The following is a 23,042-nucleotide window of genomic DNA, read 5'->3' as shown; positions in this document are numbered from 1 at the left end:
TCAAACTCCGGGGCTCAAGCTATCCTCCTGCCTTGGCCTCCCAAAGTGCTGGGATTACAGGCATGTGCCACCATGCCTGGCTGAACATTTTCATCATTTCAGAAAGTTATTCTGGACAGTGCTATTCTCAAAACAATCCTATGGGGTAGAGCCATTTTATTTATTTTTTTATTATACTTTAAGTTCTAGGGTACATGTGCACAACATGCAGGTTTGTTACATAGGTATACATGTGCTATGTTGGTTTGCTGCACCCATTAACTTGTCACATACACTAGGTGTTTCTCCTAATGCTGTCCCTCCCCCTGCCTCACACTCCACGACATGCCCTGGTATGTGATGTTTCCCACCCTGTGTCCAAGTGTTCTCATTGTTCAGTTCCCACCTATGAGTGAGAACATGTGGTGTTTGGCTTTCTGTCCTTGTGATAGTTTGCTCAGAATGATGGTTTCCAGCGTCATCCATGTCCCTGCAAAGGACATGAACTCATCCTTTTTTATGGCTGCATAGTATTCCATGGTATATATGTGCCACATTTTCTTAATCCAGTCTATCATTGATGGACATTTGGGTTGGTTCCAAGTTTTTGCTATTGTGAATAGTGCCACAGTAAACCTATGTGTGCATGTGTCTTTATAGCAGCATGATTTATAATGCTTTGGGTATATACTTGGTAATGGGATGGCTGGGTCAAATGGTATTTCTAGTTCTAGATCCTTGAGGAATCACCACACTGTCTTCCACAATGGTTGAACTAGTTTACACTCCCACCAATAGTGTAAAAGCGTTCCTATTTCTCCACATCCTCTCCAGCATCTGTTGTTTCCTGACTTTTTAATGACCTCCATTCTAACTGGTAGATGGTATCTCACTGTGGTTTTGATTTGCATTCCTCTGATGGCCAGTGTTGATGAGCATTTTTTCATGTGTCTGTTGGTTACATAAATGTCTTCTTTTGAGAAGTGTCTGTTCATATCCTTTGCCCAATTTTTGATGGGGTTGTTTTTTTCTTGTAAAATTGTTTAAGTTCTCTGTAGATTCCGGATATTAGCCCTTTGTCAGATGGGTAGATTGCAAAAATTTTCTCCCATTCTGTAGGTTGCCTGTTCAATCTGATGGTAGTTTCTTTTGCTGTGCAGAAGCTCTTTAGGTTAATTAGATCCTATTTGTCTATTTTGGCTTTTGTTGCCATTACTTTTGGTGTTTTAGTCATGAAGTCCTTGCCCATGCCTATGTCCTGAATGGTATTGCCTAGGTTTTCTTCTAGGGTTTTTATGGTTTTAGGTCTAAGATTTAAGTCTTTAATCCATCTTGAATTAATTTTTATATAAGGTATAAGGAAGGGATCCAGTTTCAGCTTTCTACATATGGCTAGCCAGTTTTCCCAGCACCATTTATTAAATAGGGAATCCTTTCCCCATTTCTTGTTTTTGTCAAGTTTGTCAAAGATCAGATGGTTGTAGATGTGTGGTGTTATTTCTGAGGGCTCTGTTCTGTTCCATTGGTCTGTATCTCTGTTTTGGCACCAGTACCATGTTGTTTTGGTTACTGTAGCTTTGTAGTATAGTTTGAAGTCAGGTAGCATGATTGCTCCAGCTTTGTTCTTTTTGCCTAGGATTGTCTTGGCAATGTGGGCTCTTTTTTGGTTCCACATGAACTTTAAAGTAGTTTTTACCAATTCTGTGAAGAAAGTCATTGGTAGCTTGATGGGGATGGCATTGAATCTATAAATTACCTTGGGCACTATGGCCATTTTCACAATATTGATTTTTCCTATCCATGAGCATGGAATGTTCTTCCATTTGTTTGTATCCTCTTTTATTTCATTGAGCAGTGGTTTGTAGTTCTCCTTAAAGAGGTCCTTCACATCCCCTGTAAGTTGGATTCCTAGGTATTTTATTCTCTTTGAAGCAATTGTGAATGGGAGTTCACTCATGATTTGGCTCTCTGTTTGTCTATTTTTGGTGTATAGGAATCCTTGTGATTTTTGCACATTGATTTTGTATCCTGAGACTTTGCTGAAGTTGCTTATCAGCTTAAGGAGATTTTGGGCTGAGATGGTGGTGTTTTCTAAATACACAATCATGTCATCTGCAAACAGGGACAATTTGACTTCCTCTTTTCCTAATTGAATACCCTTTATTTCTTTCTCTTGCCTGATTGCCCTGGCCAGAACTTCCAACACTATGTTGAATAGGAGTGGTGAGAGAGGGCATCCGTGTCTTGTGCCAGTTTTCAAAGGGAATGCTTACAGTTTTTGCCCATTCAGTATGATATTGGCTGTGGGTTTGTCATAAATAGCTCTTATTATTTTGAGATACATTCCATCAATACCTAGTTTATTGAGAGTTTTTAGCATGAAGGGCTGTTGCATTTTGTCAAAGGCCTTTTCTGCCTCTATTGAGATAATCATGTGGTTTTTGTCTTTGGTTCTGTTTATGTGATGGATTACATTTATTGATTTGCTTATGTTGAACCAGCCTTGCATCCCAGGGATGAAGCCAACTTGATCGTGGTGGATAAGATTTTTAATGTGCTGCTGGATTCAGTTTGCCAGTTTTTTACTGAGGATTTTTGCATCGATGTTCATCAGGGATATTTGTCTAAAATTCTCTTTTTTTGTTTTGTCTCTGCCAGGCTTTGGTAACAGGATGATGCTGGCCTCATCAAATGAGTTAGGGAGGATTCCCTCTTTTTCTATTGATTGGAATAGTTTCAGAAGGAATGGTACCAGCTCCTCTTTGTATCTCTGTTGAATTCGGCTGTGAATCCGTCTGGTCCTGAACTTCTTTTGGTTAGTAGGCTATTAAGTATTGCCTCAATTTCAGAGCCTGTTATTGGTCTATTCAGAGATTCAACTTCTTCCTGGTTTAGTCTCGGGAGGGTGTATGTGTCCAGGAATTTATCCATTTCTTCTAGATTTTCTGGTTTATTTGTGTAGGGGTGTTTATAGTATTCTCTGATGGTAGTCTGTATTTCTGTGGGGTTGGTAGTGATATCCCCTTTATCATTTTTTATTGCGTCTATGTGATTCTTCTCTCTTTTCTTCTTTATTAGTCTGGCTAGCAGTTTATCAGTTTTGTTGATCTTTTCAACAAACCAGCTCCTGGATTCATTGATTTTTTGAAGGGTTTTTTGTGTCTCTATCTCCTTCAGTTCTGCTCTGATCTTAGTTATTTCTTGCCTTCTGTTAGCTTTTGAATGTGTTTACTCTTGCTTCTCTAGTTCTTTTAATTGTGATGTTAGGGTGTAGATTTTAGATCTTTCCTGCTTTCTCTCTTTTTTTTTTTTTTTTTTTTTTGGTGAGATGGAGTCTCGCTCTGTCACCCAGGCTGGAGTGAGTGCAGTGGCACAATTTTGGCTCACTGCAAGCTCCACCTCCGGGGTTCATGCCATTGTCCTGTCTCAGCCTCCCAAGTAGCTGGGACTACAGGCACCCACCACCACACCTGGCTAATTTTTTGTATTTTTAGTAAAGACAGGGTTTCACTGTGTTAGCCAGGATTGTCTCCATCTCCTGACCTCGTGATCCACCCGCCTCAGCCTCCCAAAGTGCTGGGATTACAGGCATGAGCCACCACGCCTGGCCAATTCCTGCTTTGTCTTGTGGGCATTTAGTGCTATAAATTTCCCTCTATGCAGTGCTTTAAATGTGTCCCAGAGATTCTGGTACATTGTGTCTTTGTTCTCATTGGTTTCAAAGAACATCTTTATTTCTGCCTTCATTTTGTTATTTACCCAGTAGTCATTCAGGAGCAGGTTGTTCAGTTTCCATGTAGTTGTGTGGTTTTGAGTGAGTTTCTTAATCCTGAGTTCTATTTTGATTGCACTGTGGTCTGAGAGACAGTTTGTTGTGATTTCTGTTCTTTTACATTTGCTGAGGAGTGCTTTACTTCCAACTATGTGGTCAGTTTTGGAGTAAGTGTGATGTGGTGCTGAGAAGAATGTATATTCTGTTGATTTGGGGTGGAGAGTTCCGTGGATGTCTATTAGGTCTGTTTGGTCCAGAGCTGAGTTCAAGTCCTGAATATCCTTGTTAATTTTCTGTCTTGTTGATCTATCTAATATTGACAGTGGGGTGTTAAAGTCTCCCACTATTATTGTGTGGGAGTCTAAGTCTCTGTAAGTCTCTAAGAACTTGCTTTATGAATCTGGGTGCTCCTGTATTGGGTGCATATATATTTAGGAGAGTTAGTTCTTCTTGTTGCATTGATCCCTTTACCATTATATAATGCCCTTCTTTGTCTCCTTTTAAATATTTGTTAGTTGAAAGTCTGTTTTATCAGAGACTAGGATGGCAACCCCTGCTATTTTTTTGCTTTCTATTTGCTTCGTAGATCTTCCTCCATCCCTTTATTTTGAGCCTATGTGTGTCTCTGCACATGAGATGGGTCTCCTGAATACAGCACACTGATGGGTCTTGACTCTATCCAATTTGCCAGTCTGTATCTTTTAATTGGGGCATTTAGCCCATTTACATTTAAAGTTAATATTGTTATGTGTGAATTTTATCCTGTCATATGATGTTAGCTAGTTATTTTGCCCATTAGTTGATGCAGTTTCTTCCTAGCATCGATGGTCTTTACAATTCAGCATGTTTTTGCAGTGGCTGGTACTGGTTGTTCTTTTCCATGTTTAGTGCTTTCTTCAGGAGCTCTTGTAAGGCAGGCCTGGTGGTGACAAAATCTCTCAGCATTTGCTTGTCTGTAAAGGATTTTATTTCTCCTTCACTTATGAAGCTTAGTTTGGCTGGATATGAAATTCTGGGTTGAAAATTATTTTCTTTAAGAATGCTGAATATTGGCCCCCACTCTCTTCTGGCTTGTAGATTTTCTACCAAGAGATCCACTGTTAGTCTGATAAGCTTCCCTTTGTGGGTAACCTGACCTTTCTCTCTGGCTGCCCTTAACATTTTTTCCTTCATTTCAACCTTGGTGAATCTGACAATTATGTGTCTTGGGGTTGCTCTTCTTGAGGAATATCTTTGTGGTGTTCTCTGTATTTCCCGAATTGAATGTTGGCCTTCCTTGCTAGATTGGGGAAGTTCTCCTGGATAATATCCTGAAGAATGTTTTCCAACTTGGTTCCATTCTCCCCTTCACTTTCAGGTACGCTAATCAGATGTAGATTTGGTCTTTTCACATAGTCTCATATTTCTTGGAGGCTTTGTTCATTTCTTCTTACTCTTTTTTCTCTAAACTTCTCTTCTTGCTTTATATCATTAATTTGATCTTCAATCACTGATACCCTTTCTTCCACTTGATCCAATCAGCTATTGAAGCTTTTGCATGCCTCACATAGTTCTCGTGCCATGGTTTTCAGCTCCATCTGGTCATTTAAGGTCTTCTCTACACTGTTTATTCTAGTTAGCCATTCGTTTAATCTTTTTTCAAGGGTTTTAGCTTCCTTGTGATGGGTTCGAATATCCTCCTTTAGCTCAGAGAAGTTTGTTATTACCGACCTTCTGAAGCCTACTTCTGTCAACTCATCAAAGTCATTCTCTGTCCAGCTTTGTTCTGTTGCTGGCAAGGAGCTGTAATCCTTTGGAGGAGAAGAGGCGCTCTGGTTTTTAGAATTTTCAGCTTTTCTGCTCTGGTTTCTCCCCATCTTTATAGTTTTATCTACCTTTGGTCTTTGATGTTGGTGACCTACAGATGGGGTTTTGGTGTAGATGTCCTTTTTGTTGATGTTGATGCTATTCCTTTCTGTTTGTTAGTTTTCCTTCTAACAGTCAGGTCCCTCAGCTGCAGGTCTGTCGGAGTTTGCTGGAGGTCCACTCCAGACGCTGTTTGCCTGGATATCACCAGCAGCGGCTGCAGAACAGCAAAAATTGCAGAACAGCAAATATTGCTGCCTGATCATTCCTTTGGAAGCTTCGTCCCAGAGGGGCACCTGCCTGTATGAGGTGTCAGTCGGCCCCTACTGGGAGGTGTCTCCCAGTTAGGCTACAAGGGGGTCAGGGACCCACTTGAGAAGGCAGTCTGTCCATTCTCAGAACTCAAACACCATGCTGGGGGAACCACTGCTCTCGTCAGAGCTGTCAGACAGGGACATTTAAGTCTGCAGAAGTTTCTGCTGCCTTTTGTTCAGCCATGCCCTGCCCCCAGAGGTGGGGTCTACAGAGACAGCAGGCCTTGGTGAGCTGCAGTGGGCTCTGCCCAATTCAAGCTTCCCATCCGCTTCGTTTACCTACTCAAGCCTCAGCAGTGGCGAACGCCCCTCCCCCTGCCAGGCTGCTGCCTCGCAGGTCAATCTCAGACTGCTGCGCTAGCAGTGAGCAAGGCTCCATCAGCGTGGGACCTGCCGAGCCAGGCACGGGATATAATCTCCTGATGTGCCATTTGCTAAGATCATTGGAAAAGCACAGTATTTGGGTGCAAGTGCCCCGTTTTTTCAGGTACAGTCTGTCACAGCTTCCCTTGGCAAGGAAAGGGAAATCCCCCAAGCCCTTGTGCTTCCCAGGTGAGGCAATGCCCTGCCCTGCTTCGGCTCACCCATGGGCTGTACCCACTGTCCAACCAGTCCCAGGGAGATGAACCAGGTACCTCAGTTGGAAATGCAGAAATCACCCGTCTTCTGCGCCGATCATGCTGGGAGCTGCAGACCGGAGCTGTTCCTATTCGGCCATCTTGGAACGGACCCCAGTAGAGCCATTTTATTAGTGAGTAAAGTAAACTAAGAGAGGTTAAGCAATTTTCTTAAGTTCTAAATGCAGAGGTAGTTACAAATCAGACCTGACACTAAATCTGCTATTTTTAATTTCAAAAGTAAATTGTGCAAATTACATAATAGGAATAATTTCTAAATGAAAGTAAGGATAAAAGTAGTGTGGTAAAGTAATTTAACATTTAAATTAATACTTAACATTATTTTTTAATTTTTCGAGCTTTTAGACAAATAGAATTGATACAGTTTTTTGATCCTCTGCAGCTTCCATGTGGAAAATAAAATATATGGTTGACAGGTAAATGAAGTGATCTTAGCAAAAGAAACTTAAAATCAACTAAAATTTTTCCTTTACAATTAAAAATATATTTAAAAATGACTGATGAATAAAATATAGCTCTACATAAAACAGCATAAGAAAAAGATATTAATAGAGTTTGCATCACCTGCATCCAAAATACATCTCCAGTATTGATCATTTGCTAAGCAAATTACTTCCAAGGACATGACAGCCATCATCCTTCGTTTATAGCTTTCACACTGTAACATTTCTGTTAAGTGTTCAACAGAAAAACACAGCTGTAATTTGCACAAGAGGCAATGAAATGCTTGATTCTGTTTTTTGTACCAGCTAAGTAAAACCAAGGGTTGAGGTCACCACTATTACCACCAACTGCATGCATTAAATTCCCCTCTGTGCACAGCTCCCTGTGAAGTACTGACAAATTCCATCAGCCCGTGATCTTTGAGGTTTATAGTCTATATAATTAGTGAAAAAATCCTGAAATTTCTTTTTTTGAGATGGGGTCTCAGTCTGTTGCCCAGGCTGGAGTGCAATGGCATGATCACAGCTCACTGCAGCTTGGATCTCCCTGGGCTCAGGTAATCTACCATCTCAGCCTCCCTAGTAGCTGAGACTACAGGTATGCACCACCACACCCGGCTAATTTTTGTATTTTTTTGCAGAGACAGCATTTTGCCATGTGGCCCAGGCTGGTCTCAAACTCCTGGGTTCAAGCAATCCAATTGCCTTGGCCTCCCAAAGTGCTGGGATTACAGGCATGAGCCACTGTGCCTGGCTGAAATTTTTAATCTTTGGTCTGAATGACTTAGATTGGCTGGTCACATACTTCAAATTCCCTTGGAAAATAATACATCTCTCTCGGCTAAAATTAATTGTTAAATAAAATTTGAATGTGGGTTTTCAAGAATAGCAAAGTAATCCACAGTATTGTCAATAAAAATTTAATATCCATTAAATTAGGTATGAGGCTTTATACATCTCCCGAGTATAAAAAAGATACTTTAAATAAAATCTTGGATGAACTTGTACTACAGACAGAGGATATTACAAATATACACACAGGAAAAAACACACAGACTATCTTTTCCTCATCTCTTTAGCTAGCCACTCTATTACCAAATCTGTCCTGAATCTAGCTTGGCTATATCATTCCATGACATCCTCTTTTAAAATTCAGCTTCTACTCCAAGAACTAATCCTGAGACCTCTAATAAACTGATTTTTCTTTTATGCATAGTGGAAATGGGCAGTGTGAGGAGGGAGAGCTATTGCAGGGCCCAAGGCAAAACAGCAGTGACCAGATGCTCACTGTTGTTTGTTCTGTTTGTGTCATTGTCAGGACTTCCCCCACAATGGCTGTAGGAAGCAGCAGCCCTGGTGAATTTTTATGTGCTTTTAGGCCATTCCTGTTAGGGGGCAGAGCTTCCTACTATTAAGGTAGGTTTTTACAATGATTTAGTTTACTAAAAGTAACAGGATGGTCCTCTCACTTCCTCCTAACAAGACAACAAAATGATACAAATGCACCCAAATAAACACTGAAAACACTTTCCAATATCTCTTGGGGCTCATATCCAGTATCTGGGATATGTTCCCAGTACCTAGTAAATTCCAACGTCAGGTATTGAGCCAGACTCTTGAATCAGTAGAATGGGGTTGAAAATCTTAAACATATTTTATCCCATCCTAAAATGAGTTGTTGGAAAAAAATCATTCTCATTCTCCAATTCATTTCTCTTTTTTGGCTTTAGTTTTTTATTTTTATCAAAGTAATGCATGTGCATGATTCAGAGTTAAACGTTATTAAATGGCCTATAACAAAACTTAGTGGTTCCTGGGCCCCACCCTCCCCACTTTTCTGTGTTCATCACTCCATATACAATCGGTTTGGACTCTTCCCTATAACCTTCTATGATTTATAAATCTAATTTCTACATATTTATATACACTGCTGTGTTTTGCTACATTGATTTAGACTTCATTGACTTCATGTTATGAAAAATGGGAAATTAACTCTTTCAACATTGCTCTTTCCTCTTACTTCCCTTTCTCCATATTTATAGCTTTTAGTTAAATACATGATGATGTCTATACAATTATTATTCACAGCTGAGCACTGTAATGTACTATGGTCATGTCTCTTTTTTTTTCAACAGGTAATAATTTCCTTATTTATTTTATTTATTTATTTATTTATTTAGAGACAAAGTCTCGCTCTGTCACCAGGATGGACTGTAGTGGCATGATCTTGGTTCACTGCAACCTTTGCCTCCCAGGTTCAAGTGATTGTCCTGCCTCAGCCTCCCGAGAAGCTAGGACTACAGGCACGTGCCACCATGCCCAGCTAATTTTTGTATTTTTAGTAGAGACAGGTTTTCACCATGTTGGCCAGGATGGTCTCTATCTCTTGACCTCGTGCTCCACCCGCCTTGGCCTAATAATTTCCTTATTTTACAGTAGTCCCCCCTTATCTGCAGAGGATACATTCCAAAACCCCCAGTGGATGCCTGAAACGGAGGATAGTACTGAACCCTGTATATACTAATTTTTTTCCCAGACAGATGCTTCTCAACTTACGATTTGGTTATTTCCTGACAAACCCATTGTTAAGTTGAAATATTGTAAATTGAAAATGCATTTGTAAACCTACTCTGCCAAACAGCATAGCTTAGCCTAGCTTAACTTAAATGTGCTTGGAATAATTACATTAGCCTACAGCTTGGCAAAATGATCTAACACAAAGCCTGTTTTATAATAGAGTGTTTAATAACTCATGTAATTTATTGAATACTGTACTAAAAGTGAAAGACAGAAATGGTTATATAAGGACTGTTATGTGTATCTTCCAAATGTGTATCACTTTTGCACAATTGTAAAATCAAAAACCTTAAGTCAAACCAGACTGTCTGAACATACATATCTATAATAAAGTCTGTAGGCATAGTAATAGCTTAACAATAACTAATAATAGATTACAACAATATATAATAATAGAAGTTATGTGAATGTGCTCCATGCCTCTCTCTCAAAATATCTTTTTGTACTGTACTGCAGGTAACCAAAACCACAGAAAGATAAACTGCTGAGAAGGGGAGACTGCTGTATTTCATCTGCTTAGTTTTCCTTGTACCTGCTGATAATTCCTCCCATTTTTTTCCTCTAGACTGGATGCACAGTTCCATTCTGGAACTTCCCCTTGCTGTCTTCCTTGAAATTCCCTATGCTTTACGCTTGGCTAAGGTTCCCAGTTTCCCGGGTCCCTCTCCTTTCTATTTCTTAAGGAGAATTCTAGCCTTGGCATCTTTAGGTCTTTCCTAGTTACGCTCTGAGGAGAGCACTCCTAACGGGCACTGTCAGTTCTCAAGCCTTTTGAGGATTTATGGTATGAGTCCAAGGGGTTCTCAGCTTTCCCACTGTTGGCTTGGAATGATTTTCTCTGGCTGGCTAAGTCCTAAGTCTTGCCTATCTGTTTCCATCTTCCAATATTTTATTGCTGTTGTATCCTTTCTTGTTTTCCCTTGAATGCTTGTCTTTTGCTGGTGGTATTAATAATGTTTAATCTCCATATAATTTTAGTGAGGGTCTTGAAAGGGAGTAAAATTAGATATGTCCATATAATTGGCCTAGTGACCCTTACCCTTATTTTGGCTAGACTGAATGCAAATTTGGAAAAAAAAAAAAAAAAAAGAAAATAAAATATCCAGCAGAATTCTTCACAAAACATTCGTCAAAATATAACAAAAGATTTTGCTAAATTTGTCTCTAAAATTAGGAGGCAAGGAATAAGTTGGAGGGAATATTTTTCACTTAAAATTTCCTCTTTCCTTTTTTTTTTTTTTTTTTTTGATGAAGGAGAGGATGTTTGAACTTCTGGAGAAAGTTGGAAAATAAAAATAAATATAATTGTGTAAAATATAGTCTGTTTGGGTCACAGAACTTTGATTTTAACTTGGAAATAAAACTACGTTTGCACATACAAAAATGCAGCTCTTTATTATTCGTATTTTTATTTCTGGTCTTAATAAAATGTTTATTTCATGATTTTTAAATATTTAAAATATAATGCATGTATTATTTTATTTTCTCTCTTTCAGAGTATCAATAATTAAACTGAATAATAATCAGAACATGTATTTATAAAGAGATTATACTCACCTACCAAAGTTTTCCACACTGGGAGTTCAGGAATATTTAATTTTATTATATATTTGAGAACCTCTGTATGAAAGGTTAACACTGATAAATGGATTATATTATTTCCTTTAATATCTGTTTTTCTCCAGTTAGCACCGATAGAAAACAGGTACTGAATAGTGTCCAGTGCTCCTGAAGTGGCAGCAAGTAACAGTGGAGTGCACTGATTCCTAAAAATTAAGAAACATAATGTAACAATTAAACACGCACAGAGTGTCAAATTTACTTTTTGTAAAACTATTCAAGCTGCAATTGGAGGAAGTCTGACTTACACCACCACCTTCTATTCTTAGGAATTCTCATCTTCTGTATTCTACATGTAAATGGATTTGCCTCCTTTGCCATGCCATCCTTACTATGGGTCCCTACCCACCTCCCCAACTTAATTATCATGCCTTATAATTTGTTTGGAGGATGATAATGCACAAAGTTCTTACAATACACTATCCTATCTAAGCCTTACAACTACTCTGTAAGTGAAGGAAAAAGCAAGGCAAATATCATCAGCCCATGTAACTGAGGCTCAGGAATTAATTATACCCATTACTTCACGTCCAGTTTTCAAATCCCAGCTTCCTCATTGTGGCAGAAACTAACAGTTTTGCTCGAAAACCCATTATCTGATTTTTAGATAGTAAAGATATTTTGTTTGGCTATCCAGTGCAATATTACATTTCCCAGCTTCTTCTTCTTCTCCTTTTTTTTTTTTTGTTGAGATGGAGTCTCACCCTGTCACCCAGGCTGTAGTGCAGTGGTGTGACCTCAGCTCATTGCAGGCTCTGCCTCTCTGGTTCAAGTGATTCTCACGCCTCAGCCTCTCGAGTAACTAGGATTACAGGCATGGACCACGATTACCCGGTTAATTTTTGTATTTTTAGTAGAGACGGGGTTTTGCCCAGGCTGGTCTCGAACTCCTGACCTCAAGTGATCTGCCTGCCTTGGCCTCCCAAAGTGCTGGAATTACAGGTGTGAGCCACCGCACCTGGCCTCTTCTTTCTTCTCACGGCTAGACATGATGGTGAAAGCAGGAGTTGCCATCTGAGGGACACCAGCTTCCTCTGGTGGCTTCCACATGTTAAGAGCAACAAGAGGAAGCTGGTGTCCCTCATACTGTCAAGCCATTATACTAGCCCTAGACCACTGAATAATAGTGGAAAGGTTACTGAAAGACCTAGAAAAACTTGAATGAAACTATGCTTAAATCAGGCTCAGAGATCCAAAGTAATGACCTGGCCTTTAGATTTCTAGCCAAGAATGTACCTTCAGGAGAAGTTACATCTTTACCCTAAATGCTGATCCGCAGCTAAAATGTGAAACAAAAGATTGTTGGGATTTTTTAATTTCAAAGTTATTTTATTCTTTTTAATGTATTTCTTTTCCAGATACCACTAAATATTTCTACTGTAATCCAAAGTCTATGCGCTTTGATCTGAAGTCCTAGGGCTGCCTCCTGGTTGTGTAGGATCCAGTTTGGAGCAACTCTCTCCTCCCTAGTCTCAGGCTTCTTCCAGAGCACTAAGCAAAGCATTTAACATGAAAAGTTAATATGCAGAACCATACTACTGGAACAAGGTTAGGAAAAACTCCCTAGCGATTAGTCCTTATTCTTCCAGAAAACATGCATACGTTAATAGAAGCTCTCGTCTTTATAAATTCTAATGATAAGTGGTTAGGAGGAGACAGTGAGTAGAAAGGGTAGCAGAGTAAGCCTTACATACCTTTCAGATCACCCACACCTATCGCCTTTTAGTGGCAGTGTGTGTGGCAAGCCATGAAAAGCAGAAATTTATATTCTATTTCATTTTCTTTCTTCTTTTTTTTTTATCATTGCCTAGACATCAACCTCAACCTGATATAAATGCTTAATGACTTACTCAGCTGTTGCCTCAGCTTCTAGCAAACTAGGATCCTTCCTACAGAGAGCAATAATGATGCAAACGTTGTCATAGAAAGCGGCAAAGTGAATCGGCATCCAGCCTCTTTTTTCAGAAAGCATGTAATCAGCTTTGGAACACAGTAGACAAACTGTTGTTTCTAATGAGCAAGCCTGTGCAGCAAGGTGTAGAGGTGTTGGACCTAGAATAGATGGACAATTACTTCAGTGATCACAGCACTAACATTCCTAAAAAAAACTTAAATGCCTTATTGATATCCAGCCACAGAGCTTAGTATTGTATGATATAAAATCTCCAAAGTAAGCATTAAAAAAACATTTAGACAATCCTATATTCCTTTATTTAACTCAGGATTAAAAATCCCAACCACTAAAAATTCATACTTAGAAACAAAAAACAAAAAAATTTAAAAATCCATATTTTTTTATAAGTAAAGAAAAATGAGTAACATTTAAAATATTAAATATTTGAAAAAAATAAAATAAAATGTTAAATATTTGAAAATTTAAGTCAATGTGTAAAATAGTCTTACAGTAAACTATTTCTTGTTTATTTTCCATTTTACTCATGTTTTTTAGTTGAAGATAAGATCCTTTGAAATTAATATATATATGTTAACAAAGGCCTCTATGTCACTAAATCCAATGAGCATTTTTCTTTTATTTTTTTCCATTGTATATAGATATTTATTATTTGGGTAGAGTCCCAAAAATGGGCTGGGCGCAGTGGCTCATGCCTGTAATCCCAGCACTTTGGGAAGCTGAGGTGGGTGGATCACCTGAGGTGACGAGTTTGAGACCAGCCTGGCCAACATGGTGAAACCGGGGTCTACTAAAAATGCAAAAAAAATTTAATTGGGCATGGTGGTGCGTGCCAGTAGTCCTAGCTATTTGGAAGGCTGAGGCAGGAGAATCGCTTGAGCCTGGGAGATGGAAGTTGTAGTGAGCAGAGATCATGCCACTGCACTCCAGCCTGGGCAATAGAGCGAGACTCCATCTCAAAAAAAAAAAAAAATCCCCAAAATGGGAGTTGCTGTGTAAAACTGTATAATTATCAACAGCATCATTATTACTGGTAATATATATTGCCAAATTATTCTCCCAAAGCATAATAGCAATTCATACCTTTACCACCTGATATGGTTTGGCTCTGTGTCCTCACCCAAATCATCTCGAATTGTAATCCCCACATGTCGAGGGAGAGAGGTAATTGGATCATGAGGGCAGTTCCCCTATGCTGTTCTCATGATAGTGAGTGAATTCTCACTAAAGTCCAACTGTCATTTTTCAATTCTCATCTTACTTATTTCTCAGTAGTATTTTATACCATTGACCACTTCTTCCTATTTAAAATAATTTCTTCCCTTGGCTTTTGTGATATCACACTCCCAATTTTTGTCCAACCTTACTGGTTACACCTTGGCAGTCTCCTTTGGAACCTTCTCATTGTCCTAATATCCAAATGAACTTTACGGCTCAATCTTGGGCCTTTTTCTCTTCTTAGTGGCTTTGCTTACCATATACAACTTGATGACTCCAAGGATTATGTCTCTAGATCTGATTTCTTCTGATTTGCAGATCTATATCTTTGACATCTTGTAAAGCATCTTCACACATCCCCTCAAACTTAATGTATTCAAAATTGAACTACTATCCTTCCCTCCAAACCTGGTTCTCTTTTATTGCTTCCTAAATCAGTGAGAGCTACGATGATCCAGCCAGTTGTACAGACCACAAACCTGGAAGACTCTTTGGCACCTTCCTCTTATTTCCTTCTCCATAACCAGCCCATCACCAAGTCTAAAAATCTCTAGAACCCATCTCTACCACCACCACCATCCTAATCCAAGCCATAATCATCTCCCAACTGCTATCCCCATCTTGTTTTGCCCTTGTCCAACCCAGTTTTTCAAAACATAAATCTGATCTTTTCATCTCCTTGTTCAATGGCTTCTCAAGTCCATCTGATTATGAGGAACAGTGACAGGATCCACTGGCTCCAACTTAACTTGAAGCACCAGCTACAACTACCTTCTTCATCTACCTCCCAATAAAACCATGCATACCTTGTTCTCCTCATTCTGGCTTTCTTGTAGCTCCCCAAGTGTAGCATAATCACATGCCCCAGGTTACCCAGGAGAGTACTGGTCAATGTCTATTGCACTAGCATAATTATTAATAGTGCCGTTTCACTTTCAAGTCTCCCTGATTTGAATGATGAATTATCTGGTTACCCTGGACTAGTCCTGCTCTCTGACACCTTCCTTCTCCCAAACAATTCCTCCCTTACCGATCTAGCTAACTCCTAATTGCTTCTCAGTTTAAAAGATATTTCCTCAGTGAACCACTGTTTTCATTAAATCTCTCCCATCAGAAACTTCCAGTGTCCTCCTACCTGCCTTCATAGTTGGAGCTTGATATTATAGCCTTAATAGTCTACAAAATCTGACCCAAATCTATTTATTTAAAATTATTGTTTAGTCTTCCAGTTTCTGGTCCGGCATTTAAGGAGCTTAGAAGTTACCACTTCATCCTAACAACAAGTAAAAAGCTGAACCAACCCTAAAGAAATCAACAGCCCTTAAGTTTGTCAGAGAAGTGAGGTAATGGGCAAACTGATACCCTCAAAATTGGAGAGACAAATGGATTCAGAGAATCATAACTCAGTAGAGCAGAAACTCACAAGCAGAAACTTCCTAAGGAATCATTACTGGAGTAAGAAAACCTTAACATTAATTCACAATTGCTAGAAGCTCAGTGTGGACAAGTATGAGAGTTAAAAACTCTAGAAGGATCCATCATAGTGGGGCCCCATGCTTTCATGTGTCTTACCTCTAGGAGTTTTATCAAGTCCTCACAGTGAATATTGAAGAAAAATCCCCTCATACTTCCAGCAGGGGGAGGGAGAAAAGGAACCATTTTGAAATACTCCAGGGCATTCTGTTCTTAACAAGACCTGCTCTCAAGAGAAACTACTTTACCAGAGCCTAACCTATTGGGCTTTTATCAGACCCTAACCTGCTGGGGTTTTATCAGAACCTAACCTACCTAGGCAAGGGAAATGCCCAACTCCAGTCCCCTCTAACCATCCTGCCTGGCCTAAGGGACAGGGGGAGAGGACTGAGAAGCACTGGTGAAGTTCAAAGTACAGGGACGCAGGCTCACCAAGAGACTGAGACATAATCATAGGATGATAGAATGCTTCTCCCCCCGTACCTTACCATCACATTATTAAAGGCCTATTTAATATAGTTTCTTTTACCCAATACATCAAGTTCAGCTATCAAGAAAAATTTAGAAGGCATATTTAAAAAGCAAAAAACACAGTTTAAAAAGACAGAGCAAGCATCGGAACCAGACATGGCAGGGATGTTGGAATGATCAGACAGGGAATTTAAAACTATGATTAATATGCTAAGGGTTCTAATGGATAAAGTAGCCTGCAAGAACAGATGGGCAATGTAAACAGAGAGATGGAAATCCTAAGAAAGAACCAAAATGACATGCTACAGATAAAAAACACTGTAAAAGAAATGAAGAATGCCATTAATGAGCTTATAAAGAGATTAGATACAGCAGAGGAAGAAATCTCTAATCCTGAAGATATATCAGTAGAAACCTCCAGGCCAAGGCACAGTGGCTCACTCCTGTAATCCCAGCACTTTGGGAAGCCAAGGCGGGAGGATTCCTTGAGCCCAAGAGTCTGAAACCAGCCTGGGCAACATAGTGAGACCTCATCTCTACAAAAAAATAAACAAAATTAGCCAGGCATGGTGGCATGGGCCTGTAGTCCCAGCTACTTGGGAGGCTGAGGTAAGAGGGTCACTTGAGTGCAGGAGGTAGAGGCTGGAGTAAGCTAAGATCATGCCACCGCACTCCAGCCTGGGCAATAAATACCCTGTCTCAAAAATAAAAATAAAAATAAATTTAAAAGTCTAGGGGGAAAAAAGAACAGAAAGAGAAGAAAGAGAGAAAGGAAAAGAAGAAATATTTAAAACAATAATGATTGAGAATTTTTCCATATTAATGTGACATATCAAACCACAGATTTGGTAAGCTCAGAGAACACCAAGCCAAATGAATGTCAAAGCAAACAAAAAACTACACCGAGGCATATCATTTTCAAATTACAGGAAAACAAAGATAAAGAAAATAATCCTATTTACTGCAGCACTATTCACAATAGCCAAGATTTGGAAGCAACCTAAGTGTCCATCAACAGATGAATGGATAGAGAAAATTTATCCATTCAGATGGATACACAATGGAGTAGTATTCAGCCATGAAAAAGAATGAGATCCTATCATTTGCAACAACATGGATGGAATTGGAGGTCATTATGTTAAGTGAAATAAGTCAGGCAAAGAAAGACAAACTTTGCCTGTTCTCACTTATTTGTGGGAGCTAAAAATTAAAACAATTGAACTCATGGAGATACAGAGTATAATGATGGTTACCAGAGGCTGGGAAGGGTAGTGGGGGGAAGTGGGGATAGTTAATGAGTACAAAATAGAAAGAATAGATGAGACCTAGTATTTGCTAGCACAACAAGGTGACTATAGTAAAAAAAAAATTAATTGTATATTTTAACATAACTAAAAGAGTATAATTGGATTATATGTAACACAAATAAAGGATAAATGCTTGAGGTGATGGATACTCTACTCTGATGTGATTATTATGCATTGCATGCCCGTATCAAAAAATCTCATGTACTCCAAGTATATATGCCTACTATGACATACAGAAATTAAAAATTATTTTAAAAAGAAAACAATCCTAAAAGAAGCCAGAGGAAAACACATTACTAATAGAGACGCAAAAATAAGAATTATACCCAAGTCCTCCTCAGAAACTATGCAAGCAGGAAGTGAGCAGAGGAAAATAAAGTGTTGAGATAATGGAATCACTAATCTAGAATTCTGTAACCTGTAAGATTATCCTTCAAAAGTGAATGAGGAATAAAGACTTTCTCAAACAAAAATTGAGGGAGTTTGCCACCAGTAGACCTGCCTTGCAAGGCATGTTAAAAGAAGTTGTCCAAAGAGAAGAAAAATGATATAGGTCAGAAACTTACATGACATAAAGGAAGGAAGAGCATCAGAGAATAAAAAAAAAAATGAAGGTCAAGTAAAATGTTTCTTTGTCTTAATTGAGCTAACAGAGAACAGTTTGTTCAAAATAACATTATCAGGCCTGGTGCAGTGGCTCACGCCTGTAATCTCAGCACTTTGGGAGGCCAAGGTGGGTGGATCACTTGAGGTCAGGAGTTCGAGATCAGCCTGGCCAACATGGTGAAACCATGTCTCTACTAAAAATATAAAACATATAGGGTGTAGTGGTGCACATCTGTAATCCCAGCTACATGGGAGGCTGAGGTGGGACAATCGCTTGAACCCGGGGGCTGGGAGGCGGAAGTTGCAGTGGGCCAAAATCACACCACTGCACTCCAGCCTCGGCAGCAGAGCAAGATTCCATCTCAAAATAAGTCAATAAATAATAACATTATCAACAAAGGGTTTGAATATAGATATAGATACTTATATGTGCTTATGCATAAGTGAAATGAATGACATTTATGAAATGAATGACATATATGCTTATGCACAAGTGAAATGAGTAAATGAATGATAGGTGGGAAGACTTAAGAATATTTTGTTATTATAAGGTACTTACACTACAGGTGAAGTGGCTTAGTGTTATCTGAAAGTAGACTTGGAATAATTGTAAATGAATGTGGTAAACTCTAGGGCAATCACTAACAAAAATGTAAAAAGAAATATAATGAATATGCTAAGATAGGAGAAAAAACCCTAAAAGGAGAAGGAAGCTGATAAGCTGGCTGAGGAGCATTAATCATGAGGGGTCCTTGTGGCAAACTAAGCACTTGTCCTCTAAACTGTCCCTCTCCTTGCCCCTAATCTGAAAAACTTTGGTTTTCTGTGTAGAATACCTTAGAGGCTTAATTGAAGACATGTTCTGTTTGAAGAGTATTTAAGGTTTCCAATAAAATGTACACCCCTCAAGAAAAATTTCCTGAGCACCTATGAAGGCCAAGCGTTTTTCTGGGTGTTAGGAAACTGTGGCTAACAAAACAGACCAAATTCTTGTCCTTTATGGAGCTTTATATTCAAGTGAGGGAGACTAACTAACTAAATAAATTTATATAAGGTAGCCATAAGTGATACTTAGAAAAGAAAAAGAGAGAGCAATAATGTAGGAGGCACACTATTGTTACTCAACTGGAAATTTCTACAGGGCGGATGGGACAGGTAAGCTTCCTTTTTTCCCGCTCCAGGTCCACTCACCTCCTTTACCACCCTGGCTCTCCTGCACCTGCAGAAAAAGCAACCTCTGTCCTCTGGCTCCTTGTCAGTATCTGCCAATGGATAGCTCTGGCAGGAGATTGGAGGAGGAAGAATGAGGTCAGGCTCCCTCTCTGAGGTCATCTCAGGTTTGCTGTGCTCCTCCTCAAACGGAAGATGGCCAGTTTGAGTAACTATCCCCTCCCCCTTGACAATTCAGGTCGTTGTACGTAATTTCTTTAAAACAAAAGCCTTTTTGAATTCTCTTATACAGAGTATGAAGGTATAGCCTCTTAAATATAGACAAAGAAAGTATAACCTCAACATTTTGTTTTTCTCCATATCCAACATTGAGAGGTTAAGTCTACTACCTCAGTCAAAAATGACTCATTCCTCAGACCTCATAGATTGTTACTGCCACTAGATGGCAGCATATCTAATTTATATTATAATAACTTTTTTTTTTTTTTTAAGTTGTAGAAACCACTTGTGGGCCTGAATTTATAAAAAATAAAGGTGACAGCAAATTCCACAGGAAAAAAAAGAGAAAACTCCCCAAACTGAAGAGGAATATCAATAAATAAATGTGAGTAGAAAGTAATTTATACTTCAAAATGAATACAAAACATCATTATGCAATATTCTGATGCAACAGTATTTTGGAGATTATATACTATAAGAAAAGTTCTAATATATGCAATAGCCTTTTTAAATGCACCAAATACTTTATTTATGTCTTACCATTTCTTTCCTTTTTTACTTCTACTTTGGATGACTCTGTTTTAAAAGGGAATTCACATAGAAGTATGATCATTAATATACAGCGGTTTCCTAAGTTGTTCAAGAAGACTCATATGAATAAGAACAAAATGACTATGTAGATGTATCTGGCAAGATTACATCGAACAGTGTTGAGAATAACTTTTGGTCAAGTCATCCAGGCATGTCATACGCACCTGACAACGCATTAAAAGCAGACCTGGAAACTCTGCTCCCCAAATGGCTGCTTAAAACTCACAGGTGGGACAATTTTGTGTTGGTTAAGCAATAATATTGGAAGCAGAGTATTATGTTTTCTATACTTCAAAATCTACCCAATTCTCAGCAAATGGAAACTCAAGCAGTCAGAGGGCGCATGAGAAACTTTTAATTTACCAAAGACTTTTTCCACACTAAAAAAGGCTTAAAGTAATACATCTTTAAATAGTGTTACCTATTGCATTTAAATGTGACTGAATTGTGTCTTATTTTAACTAGGTTCATTATGTATTATGTATTGAATATTTTTAGTAACAGAAGAATCTGAATATCAAAACATTTTAATCATACTGATAGAGTACAGAATTTATGGATATTCAATATGGTTAAAGCACAACATTTTGTTTTGGTGTCTGTAAAATTTAACATAGCTTATTAAGATAGCTGACTTCATTAAATATAAAATCACCACTTCTTATTGCCAATATTGTTGCATTGGCCATTCCTGAGAATTTACATATATATGTACATATATATGTGTAACCTCAAACTCCTGGACTCAAGCAATCTTCCTGCTTCAGCCTCTCAGAGTAGCTAGGACTACAGGCGTGTACCACCAAGCCTGGCTAAGTTTTTTTTTCTTTTTAATTCTATGGGTGGGGGGTCTCGTTATGCTGCCCGGGCTCATCTTGAACTCCTAGTCTCAAGTGATCCTCCAGCCTCAGCCTCCCAAAGTGTTGGCATGACAGTAGTGAGCCACTACACCTGCCCCTGACAATTTATCTATATTTTCCTTTCCAGTTATGGAGGGCCACCAATTTCATTTTCAACTTTGTTTTTATTCTAGCTAAATTCATTTCAATGACTATAAAATATCCATGCATATTTAATAATCACAAAAATAGCTTTTAAAGTTTAAATGAGGTTAACCTTAAAGGGGCTATTAATGCTAAACATTATTATTATAAAGAAATTTTTTGTTATTAAATGTAATTTAAATATATGTAATATAAAGAAACTATTCCCTGTTTGAGGATCCTGGAATAAAGAATGATTGTTCTACTGGGACCTGACAGTCATATCTATTGCTGTTCTCTGAATTTCTATAGTATATCAGTGTATATTAATTTTGCCAGTGCTTATCAAATGATATCCTGCCTTCACCCATCCATGCATTAACTCAACAAATATTTTCTGAGCAACCATTAAGCCACACTTTCATCTGGACATTAGGATACCACGGCAAATAAAGTAGGCTAAATCTTTGCCCTCTTACAGAGCTTATACTCAAATGAAGGAGACGCAATGAGCAAATATAAAACTATATAAGCTAGCTATAAGTGATACTTAGAAAACTAAAAGAAGCCTTTCTTAGATAAATGAAACAAAAACCTCAACTTTGCTCTAGTTAATACCAAATTTTAACCTGCTCTAAAATCAACATGCATTCCTAATGCTGAGTAAGGGTAAATAAAATAACAACATTTTAGGTTAAAAAACTTTATGGTACCTTGGCTGAACGTAACAAAGCGCCTCTGGTTGACCTTGAAGTTAGCATTGCACAGTTGACATATAATAGAAACTCTGTTGTGCAGGGCAGCATGATGAAAAATAGTATAACCTGCTTCATCTGAAACATTGATTGTTGAGCTTGAGGTTTTACGGCTAAATGTATGGAAAACTGCAGACAACCCTCTTTCAACAGCAGACTTCATACCAAATGGAATACTCTAAAATTAAGAAGGCCAGAATCAGTTTATCAAAATGCACCTAAAGTTTGGTTTAAGGAAAAAAAAACATGAAATGTATTAACAGAATCACATGAATGCTGTTAAAATTAAGTAGAATTTTCACAAGATCCATGCATGGAAAGTTTCTTACTGGATAATGATTAAAGTTGTTAGAGCTATAAGCAAATATAAAGAATTTAAAAAATATTTTGGGGAATTTTTTTATTATTATTTTGATTTTTTTCTAAAATATTTTAAACGCAAAGGGAGATCATTGGGTTCTTTCTCTGATTTAAGAAAAACCTAATTTAGAAGTCTAGAAATTTGAAATATATAGCTATAGAAATACAGTTTGTCATCAAAAGGTAAAAATGTCACCCTCCTTAGACATTCTGACTAATATTTAAAAATTCAGCTAACAAATTTTTGAGGTTTTAATTTGTGGACGTGAAAACAAATAAATGGAAAGTAAATACCAGTCTAACCTTTGAAGCTGGTGAGCTTCTTTGCTCAGTTCCAGAAGCTGTACTTCAAGGCTTGTTGAAACAGATGGGGAGATTTGATGATGCTAGGTCTGCTCTTTAGGTTTTAGTTTCCAGGATTGAAGCCTGGCTCTGCCATTTACTATATGATTTGTGAAAGATCCCTCTCTACACCTCGAATTTCTCATTTGTATAACAGGAATGATAATAATAGAACTAGTCGTACCTTAAAAGAGTTCGTTGATTTATAATATTGCCTAACATACAAAATAAGCAATCAATACTTATGAGCCATTATTGAGATTAATCACAATCCAGTGCATTAACAGGTACTCTGCCAGAAATTTATAATCCAGAATTGTATAGCCTTTCAGCTACTAAAATGTGGCATTTTATTTCATATTGAAGACTTTAACCTATTATTATCCCTAGGATAAACATCTGTTTGAGACACATACTTATCAATAATACATAACTTCATATACTAAA

General features: G+C 38.2%; 1 protein-coding gene across 2 annotated transcripts in view; it reads right to left on the bottom strand.

Moving 5' to 3' along the window:
- Positions 1-23,042, bottom strand: part of ANKAR (ankyrin and armadillo repeat containing) — a 72,843-nt gene that overhangs the window by 28,450 nt on the left and 21,351 nt on the right. For both annotated transcript variants that reach the window (XM_063647703.1, XM_054479362.2), the window contains 4 exons: positions 21,852-22,071; positions 13,039-13,240; positions 11,126-11,334; positions 7,113-7,217 (listed from right to left, as the gene is read on the bottom strand). In XM_063647703.1, coding sequence (XP_063503773.1) covers positions 7,113-7,217; positions 11,126-11,334; positions 13,039-13,240; positions 21,852-22,071 — 736 coding nt within the window. The remainder of the gene's footprint in view (positions 1-7,112; positions 7,218-11,125; positions 11,335-13,038; positions 13,241-21,851; positions 22,072-23,042) is intronic.

Source organism: Pongo pygmaeus, chromosome 11 (genome assembly GCF_028885625.2).
Source record: "Pongo pygmaeus isolate AG05252 chromosome 11, NHGRI_mPonPyg2-v2.0_pri, whole genome shotgun sequence".
NCBI classification, from domain to species: Eukaryota; Metazoa; Chordata; class Mammalia; order Primates; family Hominidae; genus Pongo; species Pongo pygmaeus.
This window is presented reverse-complemented; position numbering and strand designations above follow the sequence as displayed.